The 25,518-nt window shown below is 37.1% G+C and overlaps 1 protein-coding gene across 8 annotated transcripts in view; it reads left to right on the top strand.

Annotated features, from left to right (window-relative positions):
- The window catches only part of FAM13A (family with sequence similarity 13 member A), a 375,981-nt gene that overhangs the window by 247,665 nt on the left and 102,798 nt on the right, over positions 1-25,518 (top strand). For all 8 annotated transcript variants that reach the window (XM_007999242.3, XM_007999239.3, XM_007999240.3 and 5 more), the window contains one exon: positions 2,943-3,106. In XM_007999242.3, coding sequence (XP_007997433.1) covers positions 2,943-3,106 — 164 coding nt within the window. The remainder of the gene's footprint in view (positions 1-2,942; positions 3,107-25,518) is intronic.

Here is a 25,518-nt window from a genome sequence, read left to right as displayed (position 1 = left end):
GGAGAATTAACTCACATGATCACAAGGTGAAGTCACACAATAGGCTGTCTGCAAGCTAAGGAGCCAGGAAGCCAGTCTTGAGTCCCAAAACCTCAAAAGTAGGGAAGCCGACAGTGCAGTCTTCAGTCTGTGGCTGAAGGTCTGAAAGCCCCTGACAAACTACTGGTGTAAGTCCAAGAGTCCAAAAGCCAAAGAACCCGGAGTCTGATGTTCAAGGGCAGGAAGCATCCAGCACAGGAGAAAGATGGAGGCTAGAAGACTCAGCCAGTCTAGTCCTTCCACGTTCCTCTGCCTGCTTTTATCCTAGCTGAGCTGGCAGCTGACTAGATGGTGCCCACCCAGACTGAGGGTGGGTCTGCTCTTCCCAGTCCACTGACTCAAATGCTAATCTCTTTTGGTAACACCCTCACAGGCATACCTAGGAACAATACTTAGCATCCTGCAATCAAGTTGACACTCATTGTTAACCATCACAGTCTCCTTATTTTAACACCATGAAATGTTGTCAAACAACTGTCCTTGTGCTTGCTTTCATATGGGCAGGGAATTAAGTCTAAATGTGAGATTTTTTTGGCTAATTAGTTTGAAATCTTACTGCATTTTCAGTGTTTGTATTGATTTTTCATGTCTACTCTTTTGAAAAATAATCACATGCAAAAGGAACTCCTTAATGAAATATATAATAGCATATATTTTTACTTCCATGTTCTTGCTATTAATGTTTTTTTAAAAAAAGTATTTTTGGTATTCTTGAAAATTGCTAAGAGAGTAGATTTTAAGTTTTCTCACCACAAAAAATGTATGTGAGGTAATGCGTATGTTAATTATCTGTTTAGCTGTTCCACAGTGTATACATATTTCAGAACAACATGTTGTATAGGATGAATATATATAATTTTTGTCAATAAAAAAGTCAATCTTGGCAAACATGGACTACAGAAGTGTTTTTGTAAGTTTATAATTTTTAAAAAATTTTTCCTTGCTTTCATGATCTTATGAACTTAAAAATGCTCTACAAAGAAATGTCATGAAAAATTAATTAGCAGTCACCAGATTTGGGCAAATTTTTTGTAACAACAATAATAATAAAAACTAGCTTTTATTGAGTGTTCACTTTGCTCTGTCTTAAATATATCTCTTTACCAAATTATGCTCATATATTTTGTTTGTGTGTGTTGTTTGGTTTTGTAAATTAATGTTATTTTTAATTGACAAGTCATAGTTGTACATATTTCTTCATATATTGTTTTATATAATCTTCATAGAGGCATGAATTTATTCAATATTTATGTTCATAATTATTACCATATTATTTTAAAAACTATCTGTTTTACTGACTATCCTCCAGGATAGTCAATGTCTTAAGAATACCTTGTGGTTGACTAGTAGATTGTCTCACAATATAAGTATTTATTAATAGATCCAAAACTTTGCTAGACTTTATGGTAAAAATGTTAACAAGAAGAATAAAAGGAAGGAGAGAGAAAGAGATAAAAAATAGGAGGAGACTATAATCTCAATCTGCAAAGAACCCATTGAGACCATATGACCTAGAAACATGAAAAAACTCAGATTAAAGTATCAGGCAATGTGTAATCAAGGGTAGACTACGTGGTAGTGTGTTATGGAAATTCAGAGTTGGGAAAGGTCATTAAGACCTGAAGTTAAGTCCAGGCACTGTGGCTCAAGCCTGTAATCTCAGCACTTTGGGAGGCCAAGGTGGGCAGATGACTTGAGGTCAGAAGTTTGAGACCAGCCAGGCCAACATGGTGAAACCACATCCCTACAAAAAATACAAAAATTACACTGGCTTGGTGGTGCACGCCTGTAATCCCACCTACTCAGGAGGCTGAGGAAGGAGAATCGCTTGAACCCGGGAGGTGGAGGTTGCAGTGAATCAAGATCACACCACTGCCTGACAGAGTGAGACTATGTCTCAAAAAAAAAAAAAAAAAAAAAGACCTGAAGCTTGTTAGAGAAACTCCACTGGAGTTATCTCAGCCTCAAAGGAAGTTAGGATTCGTTTGGTTTGAGGCAGTTGAGTGGCCAGTGATGAACACATGACATTCCAGATGTAAGGACAAGCATGGGAAAAATCCTGGACACAAGAAAAAGCTTCCAGTGTACCAAATACAATTGATCCGAGGTTTCTAATTTTTCCTACAATTCTGGCATAATGTTTTTTACATTTTAAAGGAAAACAATATTGATTGTATTCATACTCATTCTGATCTAAAATAAGAGAACGTGAGGGTATTTGGGGGGCTAGAGGGAACATAACTTCAGATACAGTCTGAGAAGTCAGTACCCCCAGGATTCATTTGAGACATGTGTTGCCCATGCATTCCGAGATAAAAGAAAACTAAAAAGCTTGTGTTTTCCTATTTATTACCTTAATCAAAAGTTTGTTAGATCTTACTTTGCCCTACAAAAGAAGGCTACAATAGAAACTATCAGCAAATTCGTGTTTTGCTTTTGGTAGTAAATATTTCTGAATACCTTTCAGACACTGGCATCCTTTATTCCAGTGGTTCTTAGCTCTTTTTTTCCCACCTCTTTCCAACTATTTTTTATTTCCTTCAATCCAAGTTGCCAGTCTGACATACTCCCATATCATTTCTCATTACATAGAATGATTATTCTAAGGAGGGGTGGGCCTGGGGAAGATTTCTGTCAGAATAGAAATCTTCTCGGCAGGGTATGGGGTATATAAGATTTGAATGTTCTCCTTGGAAATATTTATATCTCCCCTTCCCTGTGCCCTTTGCTATATCATTTTTATATGTAGTTTAAATTTCATTTTTAGCTTGATGTTTTTCTGGGGTGTTATAAATTGGATTATTGTAAAATTAGAATAAATTGTCTTTTTCCAAAAACTTAATTTGAAAGACTTTAACATTTATCTAGCTCTCCACCATCCCTCTTTTTTTTTTTCCTTTTAGATCCCAAAGTCCAGGAGTGAGGGATCTATTCAGACCCACAGAGTACTGCAACCAGAGCTATCTGATGGCATTCCTCAGCTCAGCTTGTGGCTAAGCCGTAGAAAATCCTGCTTGGAAGACATGAATTCAGCAGAGGATGCTAGTAGTGCCAAGTTGGTACCCAGGTTGGCACGTTTTCTTTATCTACACAATCCATATTGCGATATCCGCTCTTATGTTTAGGCCCACATATGTAGGTATTTCTGCATTGATCTACCACTGGAGTTTATAGGATATAGATCAGTAAAGAAGATATTTAAAATTCACTCTATGTTTTGAGAATTTTCTAACAGTTCTTATCACAGAAGCATTCTAGTTGTTTTGTTTTCCAGATTGAAACAAGTGATTTAATCAACAGAAGTTATGTTAGGCTCAGAGTTAAAGTTGAATTGTTATTTTGGGATGCTTTCTCATAGTATGTTCAGTGGAAAATATTATCTGCAATTTAAAATAGAGATCAAAGTTGTCACTGGAACCAACTCTCACAGACTAATTTTGAATGTTGCTTTTTAACCAACATGTTGCACATTATAACTGAAAGCAGACTTCTCTGGTATACTTGAAGAAAAAAACCTGCAATGTTTTTTGTGACAGAGTCTCACTCTGTTGCCCAGGCTGGAGTGTAGTGGTGCAATCTCGGCTCACTGCAACCTCTGCCTCCCAGATTCAAGCAATTCTCCTGCCTCAGTCTCCAGAGTAGCTAGGACTACAGGTATGGGCCACCATGCCCAGGTAATTTTTTTTGTATTTTTAGTAGAGATGGGATTTCACCTTGTTGGTCAGGCTGGTCTCGAACTCTTGACCTCAAATGATCCCCCTACCTCGGCCTCCCAAAGTGCTGGGATTACAGGCATGAGTCGCTGCGCCAGGCCACAATTTTCTTAAAATAGGTAAATTTGGGCTTGAATTTTATTTACTAGTAGCTTGAATTTTATTTACTAGTAGCTTGAATTTTATTTACTACTAGAATTACCATAATTCCAGAAATTATGTAATTTTCATTTTAATAATATCTTCCATTATAACTTATAACCTATTTTTAAAATAAAAATACTCCAGGAAGTTGAAAGAAGTCATTAAACAGAGATATAATGTAGTTAAGGAGCTTGCCACTTTGTATTGCCTTATAGAAGACATAGCATTTGAGCTGGATCTGATGAAGATAATTTAGATGATGAAGATGGTGACAATAATTTAGATAGGAAGAGAAAGAAGACAAGAGTATTGTAGATATGCTTATTTAGGAGGTATAACAGGTATTTTGGAAACTGTAACTGGAAGTAGTTGGAGATAAGGCTGGAAAGGAGGAGTGAGGCCAGGTCATAGGGGACCTTGAATGCCTGGTTCAAGTATTTTTTCATTCTTTCATTCGTTGAACAAATGTTTGGGTGGTTAACCTCTGGTTCTAGGAACTGCTTTAAGACTGGAGATGCAGAGCAATGAACAAAACCAACCAGGCCCCTGTGTTAAGGAACCGTAGATTCTAATGAGGAGAGCAATAGAGAGACATGATAGAAAAAAAGACTGTGAAGAAGATGACTTCAGCTCTAATAAATGGAAGGTATTAAGAAATTGTAACAGTTTAACAGACGGACACAAAGATCATTTTAGTTTGAGTAGTCAGAGAAAGTTTGTTCTGAGACATAAGGAGGGGAAGAAAGTCTGTAAAAATCAAGGAAAGAGCATTCCAGGCAGAGATTATAGCAAATGCAAAAGAACCGAAATAGGAGAACCTCGATTTTATCCTAGAGGTAATACGAAGCCAATGAAAGTTTGAGCTGGTTAGGGGAGTGACAGATACCATGGGGAGTTAGTATATTAGGAAAGGTAAACTTCCATCAGTGTGCAGGACAGATTGGAAGAGGTAGAGTTTGGAGGCAATTGCAGTGTTGGTTCTTTCAACAGATGTTAATCTTTATTGAAATCTAGTTATGTGGCATTTACTGGAAAGATGTAAATCTACCACTTGGGGAGATAGAAGGTGAATGAATAAAAATGCAATAATTTGCCTTAAAGACACATTTGCTACGTGCCTATTATGTACTAGACACTGAAATCATAAATAAGATTCAGGCGCTTCTCTTGAGAAACATAAAATACAATTCACAATACATAGAAACATAAAATACAATTCAAATACAATACAAAACAGTTAAGAGTTTATCAGGCAGGGAAATAGAGACAAGGGTGCCCCTGGAAGAAAAAGCAACAAGTGTGAGGACATTCAGGGCAGTGAGGACAATTTGGGGGAGAGCTGCAAGTGTGGCAGTGGATTTAGGACATCTGCAGTTTACAGTGTAGAATGTAGGGGAAGGTAAAGGTGAATTAAGAGACTAAGCTAAATAGGTCAAGTCGTGAAAAACCATATCCCATATTTGGATTTTCTCTTGAAAATGATAGGGAGTAATTCTAGGAATATAAGTAGAAAAATGATATAAATAGATTTGTATCTTATCAAAGATCCCATGACAACCATGGAAAGGTAAGGAACAAGGAAAGAAGAATGGAAATAGTAAGAGGTGCTGGGAGACCAGCAAGCAGGGCTTTGGAGCAATTCAGTGCAAGTAAGAGCCTTCGTGAAGTCATTGTCAGTTACTGAGAACAGGCAGGTGTGGACGAGTCTTTGTCCCTCGAAGGTGTGGGAGAGAATAGACTACTGCTTACAGGGGGGCTTGGTCCAGAAAGGGTTGGAGTTTTTCAATGTTCATTGTGTTTCTTCTGGGTTTTTAAAATATTTTAATGAGTCAAATGTCGGCAGGTTTAGATGCTTAAGGGGCAGAGCCAGTGGAGAGGAGAAGTTGATGTTGCAAGCCAGGAGGTAATAGAGCAAGGACCTCCAGGAGAGAATCCAGAGACCAGGTGGCCGTATCTTCTGTAAGGCAGCTTGGGTGCTGTACAACCACAAGGACACTTTTCACATTATAGCTTCTGTGAACAAACAGTGGTGGGCGGTGCACCTTCTGCACGGTGGAGAGAGAAGGTCATAAGCAATAGAAGAATTAGCCTTGGCCAATGAGGAACAGCTGGAAAAGAATAAGGGGCACAGATATAAAATACTAGTCCTCTTTACAGTTTTCTTCTCTAGTTTAAAAATCATAGTCAAGTGGCTAGGTGACAAGAGCTAGTGTCAATGTTATTTTCCCAAATTACCTTGTAAAGAATTATGTCAAAAATGCCTTAAGTAAAATAGTGAAAAGAAAAATTCAGATGTTTGTTATTTATGTAATTTTTATTCTTCCAATCATAAAATGAAAATAAGTTTCCTGCTTCTAAAGTTAACGAGAGCCTCCTTTTGAAGAATGAATCAGTATTTCTGAGATACAAATCAAGAAGTGAGATTATGGAGAGAAGGCACAGCCAGCCATTGCTGTAGCAACTATTTGTTCTTCTGGTTGTCATATGTTATCCCCAGTTAAAACAAATGCATAGCTGTATTTCTAAATTTCTTATATTTTTCCTAGTTTGTTTTTTAAGACAGGCTTTCACTCTATTGCTCAGGCTAGAGTACAATGGTGCAGACTCAGCTCACTGCAGCCTTGACTTCCTGAGGTCAAGCAATTCACCAATATACCCATCTTGGCCTCTCAAAGTGCTGGGATTACAGGCATGAACCACCATGTCCAGCCCAACTTTCTAGTTTCTAAAAGTAGAGCCAGACAACCTTAAAGGTCTAGATACAACAACATTATCCATGTTTAACCTGGCCACCTCTATCACACAGAAACTTTTTCAACTTCCTGTCTCTATCCATAGATCTACTGTATCTGTGAAGAGATGTTTAATTTTTAATTTGATTTACCTCCTTGTGAGACAAATTATCAAAAGATAATTGGAGATAATTAAAAATAAATTTTAAATCCTTTATGTATTTTTGAAGTAACCAAATCATGTTAAATGTGTAATATAATGTAATCATATTTTTATTTCAAAAATGAAATATGAAGCTATTTTCATTTGCAGTTACTTGCCAGAACAAGTTATTGGCTAGTTCATATATTTTAAATTAAAAAATAAATGTGCCTGTGTGGAAAATACACAGAGCCCACAAAATCTTTCTCCAAATCTTCTACTTAACAATTTATTATTTGTCCTAGTCTTAAATGGTAATATCACTTGGTAAAGTTACTAAAAGTCACTGAATTGTAGAAATAGGTGGGCTTTATGATATGTAAAATATACCTCAATAATACTGTTTAAACAAATACAAATGCAAAAAAAGCTGGAGTGAGGAGGGATATGCTTTAACAAGAATGTCACTTGATTACAAAATGCTAAAATACAGCCATTGTTATTAAGTCAATACTGTCTGCAGAGAGAGTTAGTGTGTTATATTTTAAGAGATTTTTGTCCTTCATACTTTTCTTTGACTACATCAGAGCATGGTGGCGGGAATAAAGGTCAGGTTCTCATGAAAGGTGATTCCTAAGCAGGGAGAGGAAGAGGGGGAAAATGCTCTTTGTTTTCTCATCCTGGCAGGATTCCAATTTGTAGCTTACTGTACTGTAATCAAAAGTTATTGAAGTAACCAGTATTTCAGGGAGACGTTAAAACAGAAAGAAAAGGCTGAAGCATCTTGAAAGTTTCATAAAAAAATCATAGTTCCATTGTGTGTTTAAGCAGAAAAGTTAACCAGTTTGCTACTAGGATTAAGACAAGCTCTGTGACTCTAGGAAAATTGTCATTAGGTTTGAGTGTAAACAGAAGTTCATGGCCTTCTTTCAAGGTACTGTAGATAAGTTCACAATTAATGAAAGTTTTGTACTCGGGTGTCTCATAAAGAGATTAATATTAAATGTTTTTATTTTCTATAATGAGAATAAAGAAATAGCTACCACTATGCCAAATATTTCTCTAAAATAATATGAAGAATACATAAGGAAAATGTCTTTGCTTATGTTACAGATGTGTTCTTAATTTGATAGATAAATGAGGGAAACATAATAAATCAGTTTTCAATGTATATTAAAAATAAATCCTACCGTGGGAGAGTGTGTTTCAGATGAGAGTTGTTCTATTCTAAAAGTACTTTCTTATCTATTCCTTTTCCCAACACTTTTTCATTATTTAGGAAATACATTCTTCTTAAAAAATTTAATACATCACTGATGGCTAAAGTTCCCTTTGATTCTCTTGCTTCATGATTCTAATTCACTCCTTTCTCCCCCAGGGGTAACTGCTATTACAGGTTTGGTAATGTGTTCTTCCAGACTTATTTCTATGGATTTCCCCAGGAATGTATCTCACACATTTTTTCAAGTTTTTAAAAAAATTTTCATTTAGTAAATGTGTTGTGGTGCTTCACAGATTCTTGAAAATTCTCCTATTTCCTGTATTGCTTCCTCCTGCTGCGATGTTCCTTCCTTCACCCTTCTGTCCAAATTGCAGCGTCCTCAAAGTCTCCTTCCTGGGCTGTCTGCTCTGTCTGTCTGCTGTTCCTTCCATGGCTAATCTAGCGCCACAGAAGGAAAAAAATAGAAATCAGTATCTCAGGCCTGAGCTCAGTCCTAAGCCTCCAGTGCCTGCCAGGCAATCTCCACTTCAGGATGTATCTTAAACTCACTATGCCCAAACAGAACTCACTCTCATTTTCATTTTTCCCCTCAACTTTGCTCTGTATTTCATTCTCCCAACCACCAGACTCAAAACCTTTTCTATCATCAGTCACCAAACCTTGTCAGTGTTTTTTTTTTTCAATGTCTCCAACATCCCTTTCCTCGTTATCTCAACCCTAATGTAGGTCTCCATCGCCTTGTGGTTAGATAATTATTACATTTTATCCATTCCACTAATGTACCAGATTCATTTTTGTCACACAAATTATTCCAGTACCTCTGTCTTCAACTCTTAACTCTATATGATGGCTTCTGGTTCTGTATTTCCCATTCAGAATTTTCTACTGAGCCACACTCATGTCACTCTAACTAGCAGACGTGTCTTCCCAGCCCCTCAGATAACCCAAACCCTTCCCCTTCTCCCTACCCCTGTCATCCAGTCATAGCCAGCCAACTCCAGAATGCTCTTTGACAGCCTCGCTGCTCACTGTCTTTATTGGGCCCCACAGCTTCCTCACCCCTTACCATCTCCACAGACACAGGAGTTTAAACGGACTCCACTCCTGCTCAGAACTATATAGTGGCTTACTTGTGCCCAGCCTACAAAGAGCTCCTTGCTCTGCCCGCTACCTGCCTCTCCAGCTGTCTTTCCCCCAACTCTATACTTGTCTTTTTCGCATACCTAGAGCCGTCAGAGAACCCACACTTTCCAGAACTGTCTTGGTTCCAGATAGTCTATTCATGATCCGATCATGTGTCATATTTTGTCTTGATACTTGCTTTACAAATTATAATAACCCTATATATAACATCTTTTGGCTATATCACACTTCTGTCAGGCAGCCCTGTAACAATAATGTCAGATCTGCAAAATGACCTTGGATGAAGAACCTATGATTCTGAAAAGGAATCATAATTTCCTTTTCATTCATTTCACAAATATTTATTGAGTTAGGTGAATTATCTAAGTTCATGTAGTTATTATAGAGTCAGGCTGAGATTAAATACAGTTTCAGGCTGTGATTATTTCACTATTATTTCCTACCCGACTTCTACCTTGAGTTCCTTTCCCACATAAAAAGTATGTGTTTATATTTTCTTTCCAACCTGATTATGAGTTTCTGAAGAAGAGAGACTGTGTGTTAGGCCTCCTTTGTGTTCACGCTAGTACCAAGGCGGCATGTCCTCAGTTGCTGCTGCCCTAGTTGTTATTGTGATATTGTTATATGTGCCCACTTTGAATCTGAATTCCACTGTCAGATGAGAACACTAACCTTTTTCATCTAGCTGACCTAGACCTAGGTTAGAGATTGAAGTCTGACTCTAAAATAATATAATTTTTTAATGTGTCAGTTTTCTCTCTTCAGGTCCTTGGAAAGTACTGACCCAAGGGAATCCTGTACTGCACACCCTTAGAGATACTACAGAAGTCAGGACAGCCATGCGCTCTCATTGTCCCCACATAGTCGCTGTCCATCTTGTTGCATGTCTGTCCATCTATCTGGGAGAAATCCATTGTTTTACAAGGCTCGTAATATTTCTATGCAGCTCTCTGCACTTGTGGCAGAAAGTTTGTGCCTTGTGACACTTGTCAAAGAACACTGTATAATTTAATAATGTATTATAATAGTGCATTTCATGAGAATCAAACTTTCAGCAATATTAATAATGAATCAGTGTTTACAATGTTAACTGTAACCATTGCCCTTCAAGGTATCTAATCTGCAATTAAATATGACTGACTTCATTTCTGAAGTCCAGCCAGCAAAAAAAGCAGTCATAACTATCCTGTGTTTGTACTTCATAAAGGGCACTCCAATTACTTCCTGAACATGTGTTTGTTCCCTTACAGTGTTTCACTCTCTGCTACTTGGAGCCAAGTTTCAGAATTTTTTAATTGACTACTGAAGCTGAAATGAAGCAAGGATTCTTAGATACAAGATTTATAATCATATGTACAATATAATTTGAAAAATTACCAAATATCATAGCCGACTGCATGGGCAGCTAAAGTAGCACCCGTATGAATGAGGGAGTGTCTCAGGCTGCCTTATGAAAAGCACAGCGTGCACTTCAGCATGCAATTCCCCTGCAGAACTGCCATTTCCTGGGATGTTTCTACTCTCTGACTTTCGTAAGAAAGATGTATTGAAAGGTAGACTGGAAAAGGGCCCCAACCTCTCAAACTGGATTAGAAGAAATATCTAACTGTATCTTTTCATGCAGACCATTTTGTAATTTATTCTTGACTGCCACTAGTTCCCATGAAAAAATATCCCAAGGCCTTAGATAAACTATTTCATATAAGTGAAATATCTATTAAAAATATTTTCTAGGCTTAACTCCAGTCTCCTTTTCAAATGAAAGTCTCCGATATTTCAGTATTTTGATTATTAAAGAACAAATTGTTCTCTACTCATTCACCAAAATCTGCCCTTCAATACAATTGCTATGACTACTTGAATTTTGACATTTTACTGGAATCCAAACTTCAATTAAATGTTTTTTCTAATTCTGTTTACAGTATGAGTAGTTAATGAAATGATAGATAAGTAATGGCAAAGAAATGTATTGTCATATCTTCAGATAATTTCTAGTGGCATTTAGATCAACAGAGTATATCTGGACTCCTATGATCTTAGCTGGATTTATTTTACTAATTCAAAGTTAACAGATTGATATTGGGCACAATCTATGTACTGCACATATGCACTGGGCCCTGAGGGGCCAGATAAAACTAAGGTGTGGTGTGTATTGTTAGGTGTCTACCATCTACCAATCCATTAATTGAGACAAACTTACACATGGTTAACAATAGTATATAATAGAAAGATGTTTAAAAGCAGCACAACAGAAGTGATGTAAAAGCAAAGAGGACTTGTTGGATAAGTTCAAGGTCTTCAAAGGTCTTTAAAAATCTGGCTAAGCCTGCCTTCCTGGTTAACGCTTCTATAGTTCTTCATCCTATATCTGAGCTACATTACAACCACATTATTTCAAATGTTTCCCCGTAGTTTCACAGTTCCGTATCTCTGCTAACATTTTCCCTTTTATCTGGAGTGTCCTTCTCCCACTTTGTCAATAGTCAGTTTAAATTTCTTCTTGTCTATGAAGTTCCCTCTAACTCTTGCACATTTTATATAAATAGAAACTCATAATATGTGTTCTTTTGTGTCTCTCTTCTTTCACTTAGCATATGTTTCGAAGGCTCATCCATGTTGTAGCATGTATCAGTACTTCACTCCTTTTTATGTCTGAATAAATAAATATTTCATTGTATATATGAACCACATTTTGCTTATCTACTCATTAGTTGATGGACATTTGGGTTGTATCCACTTTTTTTCACTATTATGAATAATGCTAGGATGAACATTTCTGTAGAAGCCTTTGTATGGGCACATATTTTCAGTTCTCTTGGGTATAAGCCTAGGGGTAGAATTGCTGAGTCATATGTTAACTCTATGTTTAACCTTTTGAGGAATGACAAAGCAACTGCCTAGTTTTGCATTCCTTTCAGCAATGTTTGATGGTTCTAGTTTCACTATATCTTCACCAGCGCTTGTTATCATGTTTTTTTATTATAGCCATCCTACTGGATATGAAGCGATGTCTCATTGTGTTTTGATTTGCATTGCCCTAATGAATAATGATGTTGAACATCTTTTCATGTGTTTAATGGCCAATTGTATATCTTCTTTAGATAAATGTCTTTTCAAATTCTCTGTTAATTCTTTATTCTGGATATAAGACCCTTATCAGATATATGATATGCAAATATTTTCTCGTATTCTATGGGTTGTCTTTACAATTTTTCTTCTTTTTTTTTTTTTTTTTTTTTTGGAGACAGAGTCTCACTCTGTCACCCAGGCTGCAGTGCAGTGGTGTGATCTTGGCTCACTGCAACCTCCGCCTCCTGTGTTCAAACAGTTTTCCTGCTTCAGCCTCCTGAGTAGCTGGGATTACAGGCGCGCGCCACCAGGCCCGGCTAATTTTTGTATTTCTAGTAAAGACAGGGTTTCACCATGTTGGTCAGGCTGGTCTTGAACCCCTGACTTTGTGGTCTGCCCGGCTCGGCCTCCCAAAGTGCTGGGATTACAGGCGTGAGCTACTGTGCCCGGCGTCTTTTCAATTTTTTGATAGTGTCCTTTGAAGCACAACATTTTTAATTTTGTTGAAGTCTAATTAATCTGTTATTTTCTTGTTTATAATGTTGATGTCACATCTAATAAACTGTTGCATAATGTAAGATCATGAAGATTTACATATGTGTTTTTTTCTAAGAGTTTTATAGTTTTAGTTCTTACATTTAGGTCTTTGATCTATTTTGAGTTAGTTTTTACATGTGGTGTGTGGTATGAGTCTAGTTTCATTCTTTTGCTTGTATATATCCAGTTGTCCCAGCACCATTTGCTGAAAAGAATATTATTTTCCCATGGAATTGTTGTTTTGGCCCTCTTGTCAAAAATCTGAACCTAATTTTTCAAAAAACTAATTTAGGATTCTCACTCTTCTCCCTCCCACCTTCATTTTCTGAGAACATTGACTTTCAATTCAATAGAGATGTGAGCATGGTTTAGATCTACAAAATATAATAGCACAGTCCGGAAGTTTTTATCTTATTTCAAGTAGCAATCAGGAAAGACTGCTTTTATCCTCCTACCTCCCAAATCTACCAACATATTCGCATCTGCATCCTTATACTCTGCCTTCTCTCCCATTACAGTGGATGAGCTGAACCTGCACATCTCTAGGGTCATGTATGTGTATTCTTGTATGTGTACTCTGAGTCTCATTCCCTCTCGCTCAAGGGCTGTGTTTCAATAGTCACCTCCCTCCTTTATATCATCACTTTCCCCTTTTTTTCTAGACTAGTCCCATGAGCAAAGAAATTTGCAGTAAATAGCTCTCAACATTTTTGTAATCCCTCTCTAGAAACGATATCCCTCTTCTCTGTTGGAGCAAATCTCTGATAAAGGATTGTATGTACTTGCTGTCTTTATATCCTTTCCTCTCATTCTTCAACCCACACACCACTTAATGTGTTCTTGTTGAGAATAACAACCTCCATTATGGCAAATCCAAAGGTCAGTCTACTGTTCTCATCTTATGCTATCTCTCAGCACTATTTGACCCAACTGATCACTCCTTTTTGAAGCACTTTCTTCACTTTGCTTAATGTAACATTATAGTCTCCTGGTTTTTCTCTGGCCTTACTGGATATCTTTTCTTAGTCTCTTTCGTATAAGCTTTCTTCTTTTCAAGACTTCTCAAATTTAGAGAACCCCAAGTCTCAGTCCTCTGACGTCCTCTCAACCTATACTCATTCCTGGGTGCTTTCATTCAGTTCTGTGATTTTAAACACTATCTTTATTCATAAGCCTCCAAAAATTACACTTCTAGCTCTAGCCTCTTCATTATATTCCAGGTAGTTATGTCCAGTTGGCAAGACCAGCTAGTTAATTTGTTCTCCCCATCCTCCACCCACCAGGGCAATGTTAGGGGGCAGATTCAACAATTATTAAAAATGTTAAGATGTTGACAGCAAAGCATAGGGCCCTTCTGAATATGGGCTCTGTGAGACTGCACTTTTCTTTTTTTTGTTTTGTCTCACTGTGTTGACCAGGCTGGTCTCAAACTCTGGGCCTCAAGTGATCCTCCCTCCTCAGCCTCCCAAAGTACTGGGATTACAGGCGTGAGCCACTGTGCCCAGCCAAAACTGCACATCTTATATGCCCCTGCGCCCCTGCCAGTTGAAGAAGTCCACTTCAATATTTAACAAGCATCTCACATTCAATCTACATACAATAGAATTCCTAATTTACACTCCTAATTTACGTATTTTTCCTTGTCTATTGACTGTCTATTCCTTGAGAATGTAAGCTCCATAAAGGCAGGAACTACAATTTTATTTACTCCTCTGTACACTCTGTTGCCTTAAAGAGTACCTGTTGAATGAATAAATAGATGTGTGCTTTATTTTTAAAAATAAGGTTTGGCTTTTATATTTATAAATTTGGAATAACTAACATGCTATTTTATAAATAATTGCTGTTAGATCTGTAACCCATACCAGGTAGATTACATATTTAAACATAAAAATAAAATAGCAAAAGTATTGAAAGACGATATGGGTATATATGTTATAATGGAGCGGAAAAGGAATTTCTACGTGTAGAGTTAAAAAAAGAGAGAGGTTTCACAGTGTAACATTTTTAGAATTCTAAATGTCAAAAATAAAGCAAAAGCCCAGGAACAAAATAAATAATATGATGATAAGAGTATTCGTGTTATATAGAGAAAACATTTAATAGTCTTTATATAGAGAAAACACATATAAAACAATTAAAAACACACAAGGGAAAAATGAAAACATGCTGTGACCAGGAAATTCCCAACAGTAGAAGTAAGTGTAATCTCACGAATAATCAGAGAAATTTAATCTGCAGCTGTAAGTAGCTGCATCTTCCAATGTTTATGAGCGCAGAAGGAAATAAGCACCAGCTGCAGGTAAAAGTGCAAGTACCGCAGTGAAATTTGTCACTATTTATCAAACAGCTAAAAATGTGTATTTTCTCATTAGTTATCCTAGGAAATTATTCTATAGATATCATTCTCAATGTGCTGAAAGACAGAGCTTCAAGATTTTTGTTCATAGCACTTTTACCACTCCTTTTCCATATTCAGTGCTTAATAATATGGAGTCATAAAATAAGCTGTTACAAATTATATTTTGCTGCACAACAGCAGTTTTCAAAACTTTCGTTTCAAGCCCCTTTGGTATATTGTTATGCTTAGGTATATCCGTGGGGGGTTAGGTTTCAGGACCTCCCTCGGGTGCCAAAATTCATGGACAACTTAAGTCCCTGATATAAATGATGTTGTATTTTGCATATAACCTATGCACATTCTTCCTGTATACTTTTAGTCATCTCTAGATTACTTATACTTAATGCAATGTAAATGCTATTTAAAGAGTTGTTGTATTGTCTAGTGAATAATGACAAGAAAAGAAAGTCTGCATGTTCAATAAAGAAGCATTTTTTTCCCCAAATATTATTGATCTTAGATTGGTTGAATCCATAGATATGGAACCCATGGACACAAAGAGCTGACTATATTCTTAAATGTCACTGAGAACACAAATTTCATTTATGTGATCTATATCTATTGATATATAGATATAACTGAAAAAGAGTTTTAATATGTATTTATCACTATTTTAAAATATTTTTAACATAATTTTTGTTTGTTTGTTTGTTTTGTTTTGCTTTTTGTTTTTTGAGACGGAGTTTCACTCTTGTTGCCCAGGCTGAAGTGCAATGGCATGATCTCGGCTCACCACAACCTCTGCCTCCCAGGCTCAAGCGATTCTCTTGTCTCAGCCTCCCAAGTAGCTGGGATTACAGGCATGAGCCACCGCGCCTGGCAGAGGCTGACTATATTCTAAAACGTTACTGAGAACACAAAAATTTCATTTATGTGGGCTGTATCTGTTGACATATAGATATAACTGAAAAATAAGCAGAGTTTTAATATGTGTTTATCACTATTTAAAAATAATCATTTTGGTCGGGCGCGGTGACTCACACCTGTAATCCCAGCACTTTGGAAAGCCGATGTGGGTGGATCACCTGAGGTCAGGAGTTCAAGACCAGCCTGATCAACATGGAGAAACCCCGTCTCTACTAAAAGTACAAAATTAGCCAGGCATGGTGGTGCGTGCCTGTAATTCCAGCCTCTCCGGAGGTTGAGGCAGGGGAATCACTTGAACCTGGGAGGCGGAGGTTGTGGTGAGTAGAGATCGTGCCATTGCACTCCAACCTGGGCAATAAGAGTGAAACTTCGTTTCAAAAAAATAAGATAAAATTAAAATAATCATCATTTTAACGTCTTTTTTTTTTTTCTTGAGGCGGAGTCTTGCTCTGTCGCACAGGCTAGAGTGCAGTGACACAATCTCGGCTCTCCGCAATCTCCACCTCCCAGGTTCAAGTGATTCTCCTGCCTCAGCCTCCCGAATAACTGGAATTACAAACACCCACCATCATGCCTGGCTAATTGTTGTATTTTTAGTAGAGAGGGGTTTCACCGTGTTGGTCAGGCTGGTCTCAAACTCCCGACCTCAGGTGATCCACCCACCTCAGCCTCCCAAAGTTCTGGGATTACAGGCATGAGCCACTGCACCTGGCCCATTTATTAAATATAACTACATTTTTTAAATGAAAAAGAGTGAGAAGATCTCATTGTTTTATATTTTTGCCAAGCTGTAACAACTGGCTTAATATTAATAGAAGACAGCTGGATTCTTTTGTCTGCTTCTGCGTTAAATCTGTTGCCATATTTTAGAAAGCTTGACTGTACGTTCATAAATGAATCAGAGTGTAAAAAAGTAGATGACATCTTAGTATTACTATGACAATTTTTATACCTTGCAGATCCTCCCAAGAGAGTCTCAAGAACCTCCAAGGGTACTTGGGCCATAATTCGAGAATTTCTGCTATACAATGTAACCACTAAAAGTACTTTTAAGAACTAGAAATGTCACAGAAATGTATTAGTGACTACTAAATGAAAAATAATGTTACAAAATAGTACATACTGCATAATCTTTTTATTGTGGTAATGTATATATAACACAAAATTTACCATTTTAATCATTTTAAGTGCACAATTCAGTGGTATTAAGTACATTCACATTGTCCCATCTTTTATTTATGAATTTTTTTGCAATGAAAGAATATAGAATTTTGTTAAACACTGGATATGGAAGCAATGGGATTGTGTTTAACTTTAATCTTTGTATTTTTAAATTTTTTCTACAATGATAATATACTGTATAATTTATAATGCAAAAGAATTTTTGTTTTAAGTCAAGGATGGATGACAAATACTTCAAGGAGGAAGTGTTAACTGTCATATTTTAGAGAAATTATGTAGAGCAGGGGTCCCCAATCCCCAGGCCATGGACTGGTACAGGTCCATGGCCTATTAGGAACCAGGCCACGCTGGAGGAGGAGGAGGTGAGTGGCAGGTGAATGAGTGAAGCCTCGTCTGTATTTACAGCCTCTCCCCATCACAAGCACTACTGCCCGAGCTCCGCCTCCTGTCAGACCAACAGCTGCATTAAATTCTCACAGAAATGCAAACCCTATTGTGAACTACACATGCAAGGGATCTAGGCTGCAAATTCCTTATGAGAATCTAATACCTGAGGATCTGTCACTGTCTCCCATCACTCCCAGATGGGACAATCTAGTTGCAGGAAAACAAACTCAGGGCTCCCACTGATTCTACATTATGATGAATTGTATAATTATTTCACTATATGTTACAATGCAATAATAATAGAGATAAACTGCACAATAAATGTCACTTGAATCATCCTGAAACTACCCACACCCTAGTCTGTGGAAAAGTTGTCCTCCATAAAACCCGTCCCTGGTGGCAAAAAGGTTGGGGACCACTGAGGTAGAGTGACAACTGAACTGCTTTTTGACTTGCAATTGTGACTTCAGTCATTCAGATGGATAAAATCCTCTGAATGGAGAAATCAGAATAGGCAGTGTGTGAGAAACTGAGAAAGGATGAGTTTTGTTTTGATGGATAGCTATGAGCTAGGGAGGATATTCCAGGCTAGGAGAAAGACCTGAACAAAAACTAGTGATGGGAAAGCAGGGCATGATAGGGGGCAAAGTGGGTCATTCAGCTGGGCCCCCAGTCCATGTATGTGTCTGTAGAGGAGGAGAATACCAGGCCTGCTGAGCATGTGTGGAATTTAGATTTTACATTGTAAGCTTTGAAAAGCAATCAAAGCTTTGTGACATGATTAAAGCAGTATTTGGGGAGATCCATTCTATACAATCTGAATTTAAGGTGAACAAGACCAAAATAAGTAAAATTTACTAGAAAAAAAAAAGAAGCTATAATGCAGAGGTTAATACAAATTTAAATGCAGGAAAGGGAGGATGAAGGGGAATGGAAGAGAACAGTGGTGGTAATAGACTAATGGACAGGGAAGGAAGAGAGAGATAATAGTATCTCATTTAAACTTTTATTAACAAAATATTCATTCAGGTATCACTTGGTTCGGCCAAATTCTGTACTATTTGTTTTATAAACAGTGATTTTAAGTCTAGCATGATATTATTTCCAGAAGTATTTACAGTTGTTAAAATTATTTCACTGGACTGTTTTTAAAGTTTTAAAATTGGATTGATTTGTTTTAAAGTTGTCTTCTTAAAGTAGTATTTTGGAGAATTATTGTGGAATTATCATCTGTTTTTAATGAATTTTCTTCTACTTAGTACTTTTATTGTATATATTTGGAGTGTAAAACATGATGTTTTGATATGCATAGTGATATGCTTACTACAATGCGTTTTCTTTATATAAATAGTGAATCAATTTCACTGCCTCTTTGGGGATTCATTAGTTTTATTGGCTTGCTTCATTAATTTATGTCTAACTTATTTCCTAATTTATTCGTAATTTTCTTTTTTCTGCTTATATATGTCCTCACCAGAATTCAATGAGGAAAAAAAGATGTTTGGCTTCAAATTCTAATAATGCTCTATACATGAATGACACTAAGAAAAGATAATATAAACGTATAAACAATTATTTGATGCACTGAGTCTAATTTTCTGAATTTAAATGGATTTTTTTTGCTAGGCATGGTGGCTCACGTCTATAATCTCAGCACTTTGGGAGGCTGAGGCAGGAGGATCACTTGAGTGAAGGAGTTTGAGACCAACTTAGGTAACACAGTGAGACCTTATCTCTACAGAAAAAATAAAATAAAACAATAGCCAGGCGTGGTGGCGTGCACCTGTAGAGCCAGCTACTTGGGAGCCCGAGGTGGGAAAATTGATTGAGTCTGGGAGATGGAGCCCTGGGTGACAGAGTGAGACTCTGTCTCGTAAAATTTAATTAAATTAAAAAAATAAATAAATTGGATTTTTTTTTTTTAAGACAGAGTCTCACTCTATCACCCAGGCTGGAGTGCAGTGGTGTGATCTCAGCTCACTGCAAATTCTGCTTCCCAAGTTCAAGCGATTCTCCTCCCTCAACCTTTCGAGTAGCTGGGATTATAGGCACCCACCACCACGCCTGGCTAGTTTTTGTATTTTTAGTAGAGATGGGGTTTCACCATGTTGACCAAGCTAGTCTTAAACTCCTGACCTCAGGTGATCTGCCTGCCTCAGCCTCCTACAGTGCTGGGATTACAGGCGTGAGCCACCATGTTCAGTCTTGGACTTTTAAGTGGAATTTTTAGATATTTTGTTTTGTTTTGTTTTTGTTTTTGTTTTAATCAGGTCATCTAAAATGCAGTCGGAGTTTGACACTTTAAGGACTAATACTGTAATTTTTTAAATAGGATCTATTCTTTTTTAAATACTCTGATTTTTCAAAAGAAAATGTTTAATGAACAAAATAAGGCAGAAGCCTTTAACTCACCGAGGTGCTATTCATTACTTTTCTTTGTTTTTTAAGTTCCGGGTACATGTGCAGGGTGTGCAGGTTTACATAGGTAAACGTGTGCCATGGCTGTTTGCTGCACCTGTCAACCCATCACCTACGCATTAAGCCCCGCATGCATTAGCTATTTTTCCTGATGCTCTCCCTTCCTCCAACAGACCCCAGTGTATGTTGTTCTGCTCCCGGTGTCCATGTGTTCTCTTCGTTCAGCTCCCACTTATACGTGAGAATATTTGGTATTTGATTTTCTGTTTCTGCATTAGTTTTCTGTGGAAAATGGCTCCCAGTTCCATCCATGTCCCTAAAAAGCACATGATCTTGTTCCTTTTTATGACTGCATGGCATTCCATGGTGTATATATACCACATTTTCTTTATCCAGTCTATCACTGACAGGCATTTGGGTTCATTCCATGTCTTTGCTATTGTGAATAGTGCTGTGGTGAACATACATGTGCATGTATCTTTATAAAAGAATTATTTATATTTTGGGGTGTATATACCCAGTAATGGGATTGCTGGGTCAAATGATATTTCTGTTGTAGATCTTTGAGGAATCACTATACTGTCTTCCACAATGGTTGAACTAGTTTACATTTCCACCAACAGTGTAAAAGTGTTCCTTTTTCTCCTTAACCTTGCCAGCCTCTGTTGTTTCTTGACTTTTTAATAATCACTATTCTGACTGGCATGAGGTGGTATCTCATTGTGGTTTTGATTTGCATTTCTCTAATGATCAGTGATGTTGAGCTTTTTTTTGTGTTTATTGGCCACATAAACATCTTCTTTTGAGTAGTGTCTGTTCATGTTCTTTGCCCACTTTTTAATGGGGTTGGTTTTTTCTTGTAAATTTGTTTAAGTTCCCATAGACTTGATATTAGACCTTTGTCAGATGGATAGATTGCAAAAATATTCTCCTATTCTGTAGGTTGTCTGTTCACTCTGATGATAGTTTCTTTTGCTGTGTAGAAGCTCTTTAGTTTAATTGTATCCCATTTGTCAGTTTTTGCTTTTGTTGCAATTGCTTTTGGTGTTTTCGTCATGAAATCTTTACCCGTGCCTATGTCCTAAATGGTATTGCCAAGATTTTCTTCTAGGGTTTTTATAGTTTTTGGTTTTACATTTAAATATTTAATCCATCTTGAGTTAATTTTTGTAAAAGGTGTAAGGAAGGGGCCCAGTTTCAGTTTTCTGCATATGGCTAACCAGTTCTCCCAGCACCATTTATTAAATTGGGAATCCTTTCCCCATTGCTTGCTTTTGTCAGGTTTATTGAGGATCAGATGGTTTTAGGTGTGCAGTCTTATTTCTGAGTTCTCTATTCTGTTCCATTGGTGTATGTGTCTGTTTGTGTACTAGTACCATGCTGTTTTGGTCACTGTAGCCTTGTAGTGTAGTTTAAAGTCAGGTAGCATGATACTTCAAGCTTTGTTCTTTTTGCTTGAGATTGTTTTGGCTATTTGGGCTCTTTTTTGCTCCCATATGAATTTTAAAAAGATTTTCTAATTCTGTGAAGAATGTCAGTGGTAGTTTAATGAGAAGAGTATTGAATCTATAAATTACTTTGGGCAGCGTGGCCATTTTCATGATACTGATTCTTCCTATCCATGAGCATGAAATGTTTTTCCATTTGTTTGTGTCCTCTCTGATTTCTTTGAGCAGTGGTTTGTACTTCTCCTTGAAGAGGTCCTTCATTTCCCTTGTTAGCTGTATTCCTGGACTTATTCTTGATAGCACAAATAATTTTTACTTCCCCTTGTTTTTATTTTAAATATATTTTCACTAATTTATTTACAGGGTCAATTCAAATAAAAACACTTCACTTGGTGTTAAAGCAAATTAATTTTACCAGCCAGTATATTGACTTTAAGAGATTTTTTATGCTTGTGCTTGGTATTTCATGTCTCAGGAATATGAAGAGTTTATTTTATGTTTTATGGACATAGAATCAGCCAGTCGGTTACCATATCACACTAAACAATTTTGACATTTCTCTGAGGAAGCCCTGCTAAAGCCTGCTTCTCCGCTGTCAGGAAATATCATTTAACAAGGTGAAAGTTCACGAGGACAATTTAAGGCAGCTGATCTCAGGTGTGGTAGCAGCTGTTGTGTGGGACATGACTTAGTTTATGAGAACAGAAACACTATTATCCGGACTCCCACGGGAGATTTGGAGAAAGTCATGCCCAGAGAGTCCCATTCCAGGAAAATGTGCTTGAAGCACTTATTTATTGGCAATAATCACTAACTGAGAGTCCATCTGGCAAAACTGTGGATTTTTCCCTGTCCCAGAAAGTTGAGGAACAATTACATAAGTTGTCTCGAAAATTTTATTTTTAACCACTTTTTATGGAGAATTATAGTCCCTCAGTTCTTACAAGAAATTCACTTAAAAAAAAAAAAAGCATCCACATGAATTTCTGTACAACTTTGCTACTTCATGTACCATGAATAAATGCTTGTCTTTTGATTTGAAATCAGTACTTAATCCTTCTGGGGAATGTTTTGAATCTTATTTTCTGTGTTTGAAATGTTGGAGCCAGTTAGTTGGTGAAGAAAGGAACCCTGAATCGCGCACTTCCAGCTATGGAGGCCTTTAAACCCCACCTCTCTTAGTAGCTCTTCTCTCCGTCTTCACTGACAGCTTGACAAGATTTTAGAATCCAAATCAATGAACACTGTGAGCCATTTGGGAGTCCAGCAAGCCTACTCAGATAGAGTTTAATGAAATAAGCCCGTATCAATTTTAAAAGCAAGATACATCATCAGAATTAAAGAGGGGTGTCTTTGGAAAAACAGTGATATAATTTCTATTTCTATGGGATATTTTTCTTCTGCAATCTTATATAGACTGGATAAATCTAATAAATAAATGAGGAAACATATTAAATTACGATGATTTTATTGTTTTTATTTTGGCCTTCAGTAATGCAAGCATATTTATTTCACTGTTACTCAACAAAATAGTAGTACCTAACTAGAAATCCATTATTCCTGTTAGCCTCAGCTTGTTTGAGTATCATTGTTTGCTTTCTAAAACAAGCTTTTTATATGGTTTTGTAATGATTTCTTAAGAAATACTTGAGCTTGCTTACATAAAACAACTCACAAACCACCTGTTATTTCCATATATTAGTTTTTTAAAGAGGAATACAATCAAGAATACAATTTAAAACTTGATTTTCCATCTGTTTTTTCTTTGCACCTTCCTCTTTCCTCTAACACCCCACCCGTACCACGTCCTTCCTCCACTTCAACTGGCTCCTGCCACTCAGTAGCAGAAGTTTGTTATGGTCCAGTGTATGCCTCAGTGTTCAGACAGCCATTATGTAAGACTGTGCAGCCATTATTGAATATATACATACACACACACACACACACACACACACACACACACCCCTAAATATAAACCTCAGGTGAGAAGAAAGGATTCTTTATTTCCCATATCCAACTAATAATATGTATATCAGTAAGTAAGGATAATACTTTATTATCTTGACAGGCTATTGAATGGTGGAAAAGGTATGGACACTGGCATTTAGATACTGGCTCCATGTCGGCCACTTACTAGCTGAGCATTCACATTAATTGACTTCTTCATTTCCATATCTGTTAAAATGAGCACAGCATAAATTCACAATAAATACTTGTTGCTTTACCTACACACACTCCTCCAGCTTCTTCTCCCTTTTTTATTGACATTTTGTTGTTGTTGATAATGATGATGATATTGTCCTGTAAGCCCTGAAATCCACTAGTGTTTTAACACAGTTTGCTGGAAAACTAGTTTACTGAGGATCTTGTATAACAACACCAGAATATCTAAATTATATGTGCACTAAAAGTCTTGGCTTCATGATTCTAAATAACTCATGTTAGATTTAGTCCTTACCATTTGTAAATACCATGCATCCTTTGGAGTGCATTGCTCCTTAGTGTGTTTTACAAAGATTGACAAGAATATGAGGAAGAACTCTTGCCTAAGACTCACTCTGTCACCTAGGCTGGAGTGCACTGGTGCAGTCATGGCTCACTGCAGCTTCAATTTGCTGGGCTGAAGCAATCCTCCCACCTCAGCCTCCCAAGTAGCTGAGACCACAGGCACTCACCACTATACCTTGCTAATCTTCTTTTTTGTAGGGATGAGATCTCACTATGTTGCTCAGGCTAGAAGTACCTTCTTATCAAACTTGTAAGAAATAAGTTATTTTAATATATCATTATATCTTAGGAAATAAACCTATCTGATTTTAAAACAATATCTGAAAATACATTACTGTGGCCAAGAAATGTTCTTGGTTCTTTGGTTGTTTTCAGTTGATGCTGAAATTAAAAGAAACACAGCCACATGGTTTTTGTTGCTCTTGATAGGACAAGAGCAAATGCAGATATTGCCAAACACTTGGAATCTGCTGAAGAAGTTATGTAAGAAAATTAGAAATCTGCAAGCCAGCTAAAATGTGGAAAAGGAAATTGACAACCTGGGAGAAACTGGATAATGTAGAATGATTAAAAGATTTCAGAAGTTTTGGATAGAATCTTACTTTTAGCACATCTGTGATTGTACATCAGTGTATAACCCAGGTAGTTTGTTCCTTAAGCCAGTTATTTGTTAGTATTATTTTTCATTTGAACTTACATGTGGCATCTAGTTTATCTTATGTGTAGCTCTACAGTGGAAAATGTTAAAAAGTGGGTAGAATATTGCTTGATAAGTTTAAATCTAATAAACGGAGCTATACTTCAGAATCTATAGAAGAGTAATTGATGTATTCATTAATTCATTCTGCACTTATTGAGTGTTCTGTGTCAGGGCTGCAGGAAAGATATAGTTCCTGTTGTGGAAAACTTGCATTCCAAAAGGAAGATAATATATACAGTAAATTCAAATAATAATAAAACTGTGCAGAAAAAAAGATAAATATCATCGATACAAAGGGCTACATGACTTTAAAAGGTCAAGAGATTTCTTTGGCCAGACATAATAGTTCACACCTGTAATCCCAACACTTTGAGAGGCCAAGGTGAGAGGACTGCTTGAGCCCAGGAGCTCAAGACCAGCCTGGGCAACATAGTAAGAACCCCATCTCTACAAAAAAGTAAATTAGCCAGGCATTTTGGCACACACCTGTGATCTCAGCTACTCAGGAAGCTGAGGTGGGAGGCACACTTGAGCCCAGGAGGTAAAGGCTACAGTGAGCTGTGATGGTGCCTGCCATTACACTCCAGCCTGGACAACAGAGAGAGACCCTGTCTCAAAAACAAACAAACAAAAGAAGATTTCTTTCAATTAGCCTAGACCTAAAGTATAGGTAGGATTTTTCCTGAAGGGAATGAAATGGGAAAATATTCCAGACAGAGGGAACAGCATGAACAAATATTTAGGATAGAAAAGTTCAGGGCAGATTTGAAAATAGTGACCCAGGCATGTCTGGAGTTGTTTCCTCAGGGGAGGTTTAAGCAGCTGAATCAGAGAGGCAAATTGGGGTTAATAGGTGGAGTGTTCTA

The sequence above is a fragment of the Chlorocebus sabaeus genome, chromosome 7 (assembly GCF_047675955.1).
Source record: "Chlorocebus sabaeus isolate Y175 chromosome 7, mChlSab1.0.hap1, whole genome shotgun sequence".
Taxonomy (NCBI): Eukaryota; Metazoa; Chordata; class Mammalia; order Primates; family Cercopithecidae; genus Chlorocebus; species Chlorocebus sabaeus.
The sequence above is the reverse complement of the archived record's forward strand: the minus strand, read 5'-3'. Positions and strand labels throughout refer to the sequence as shown.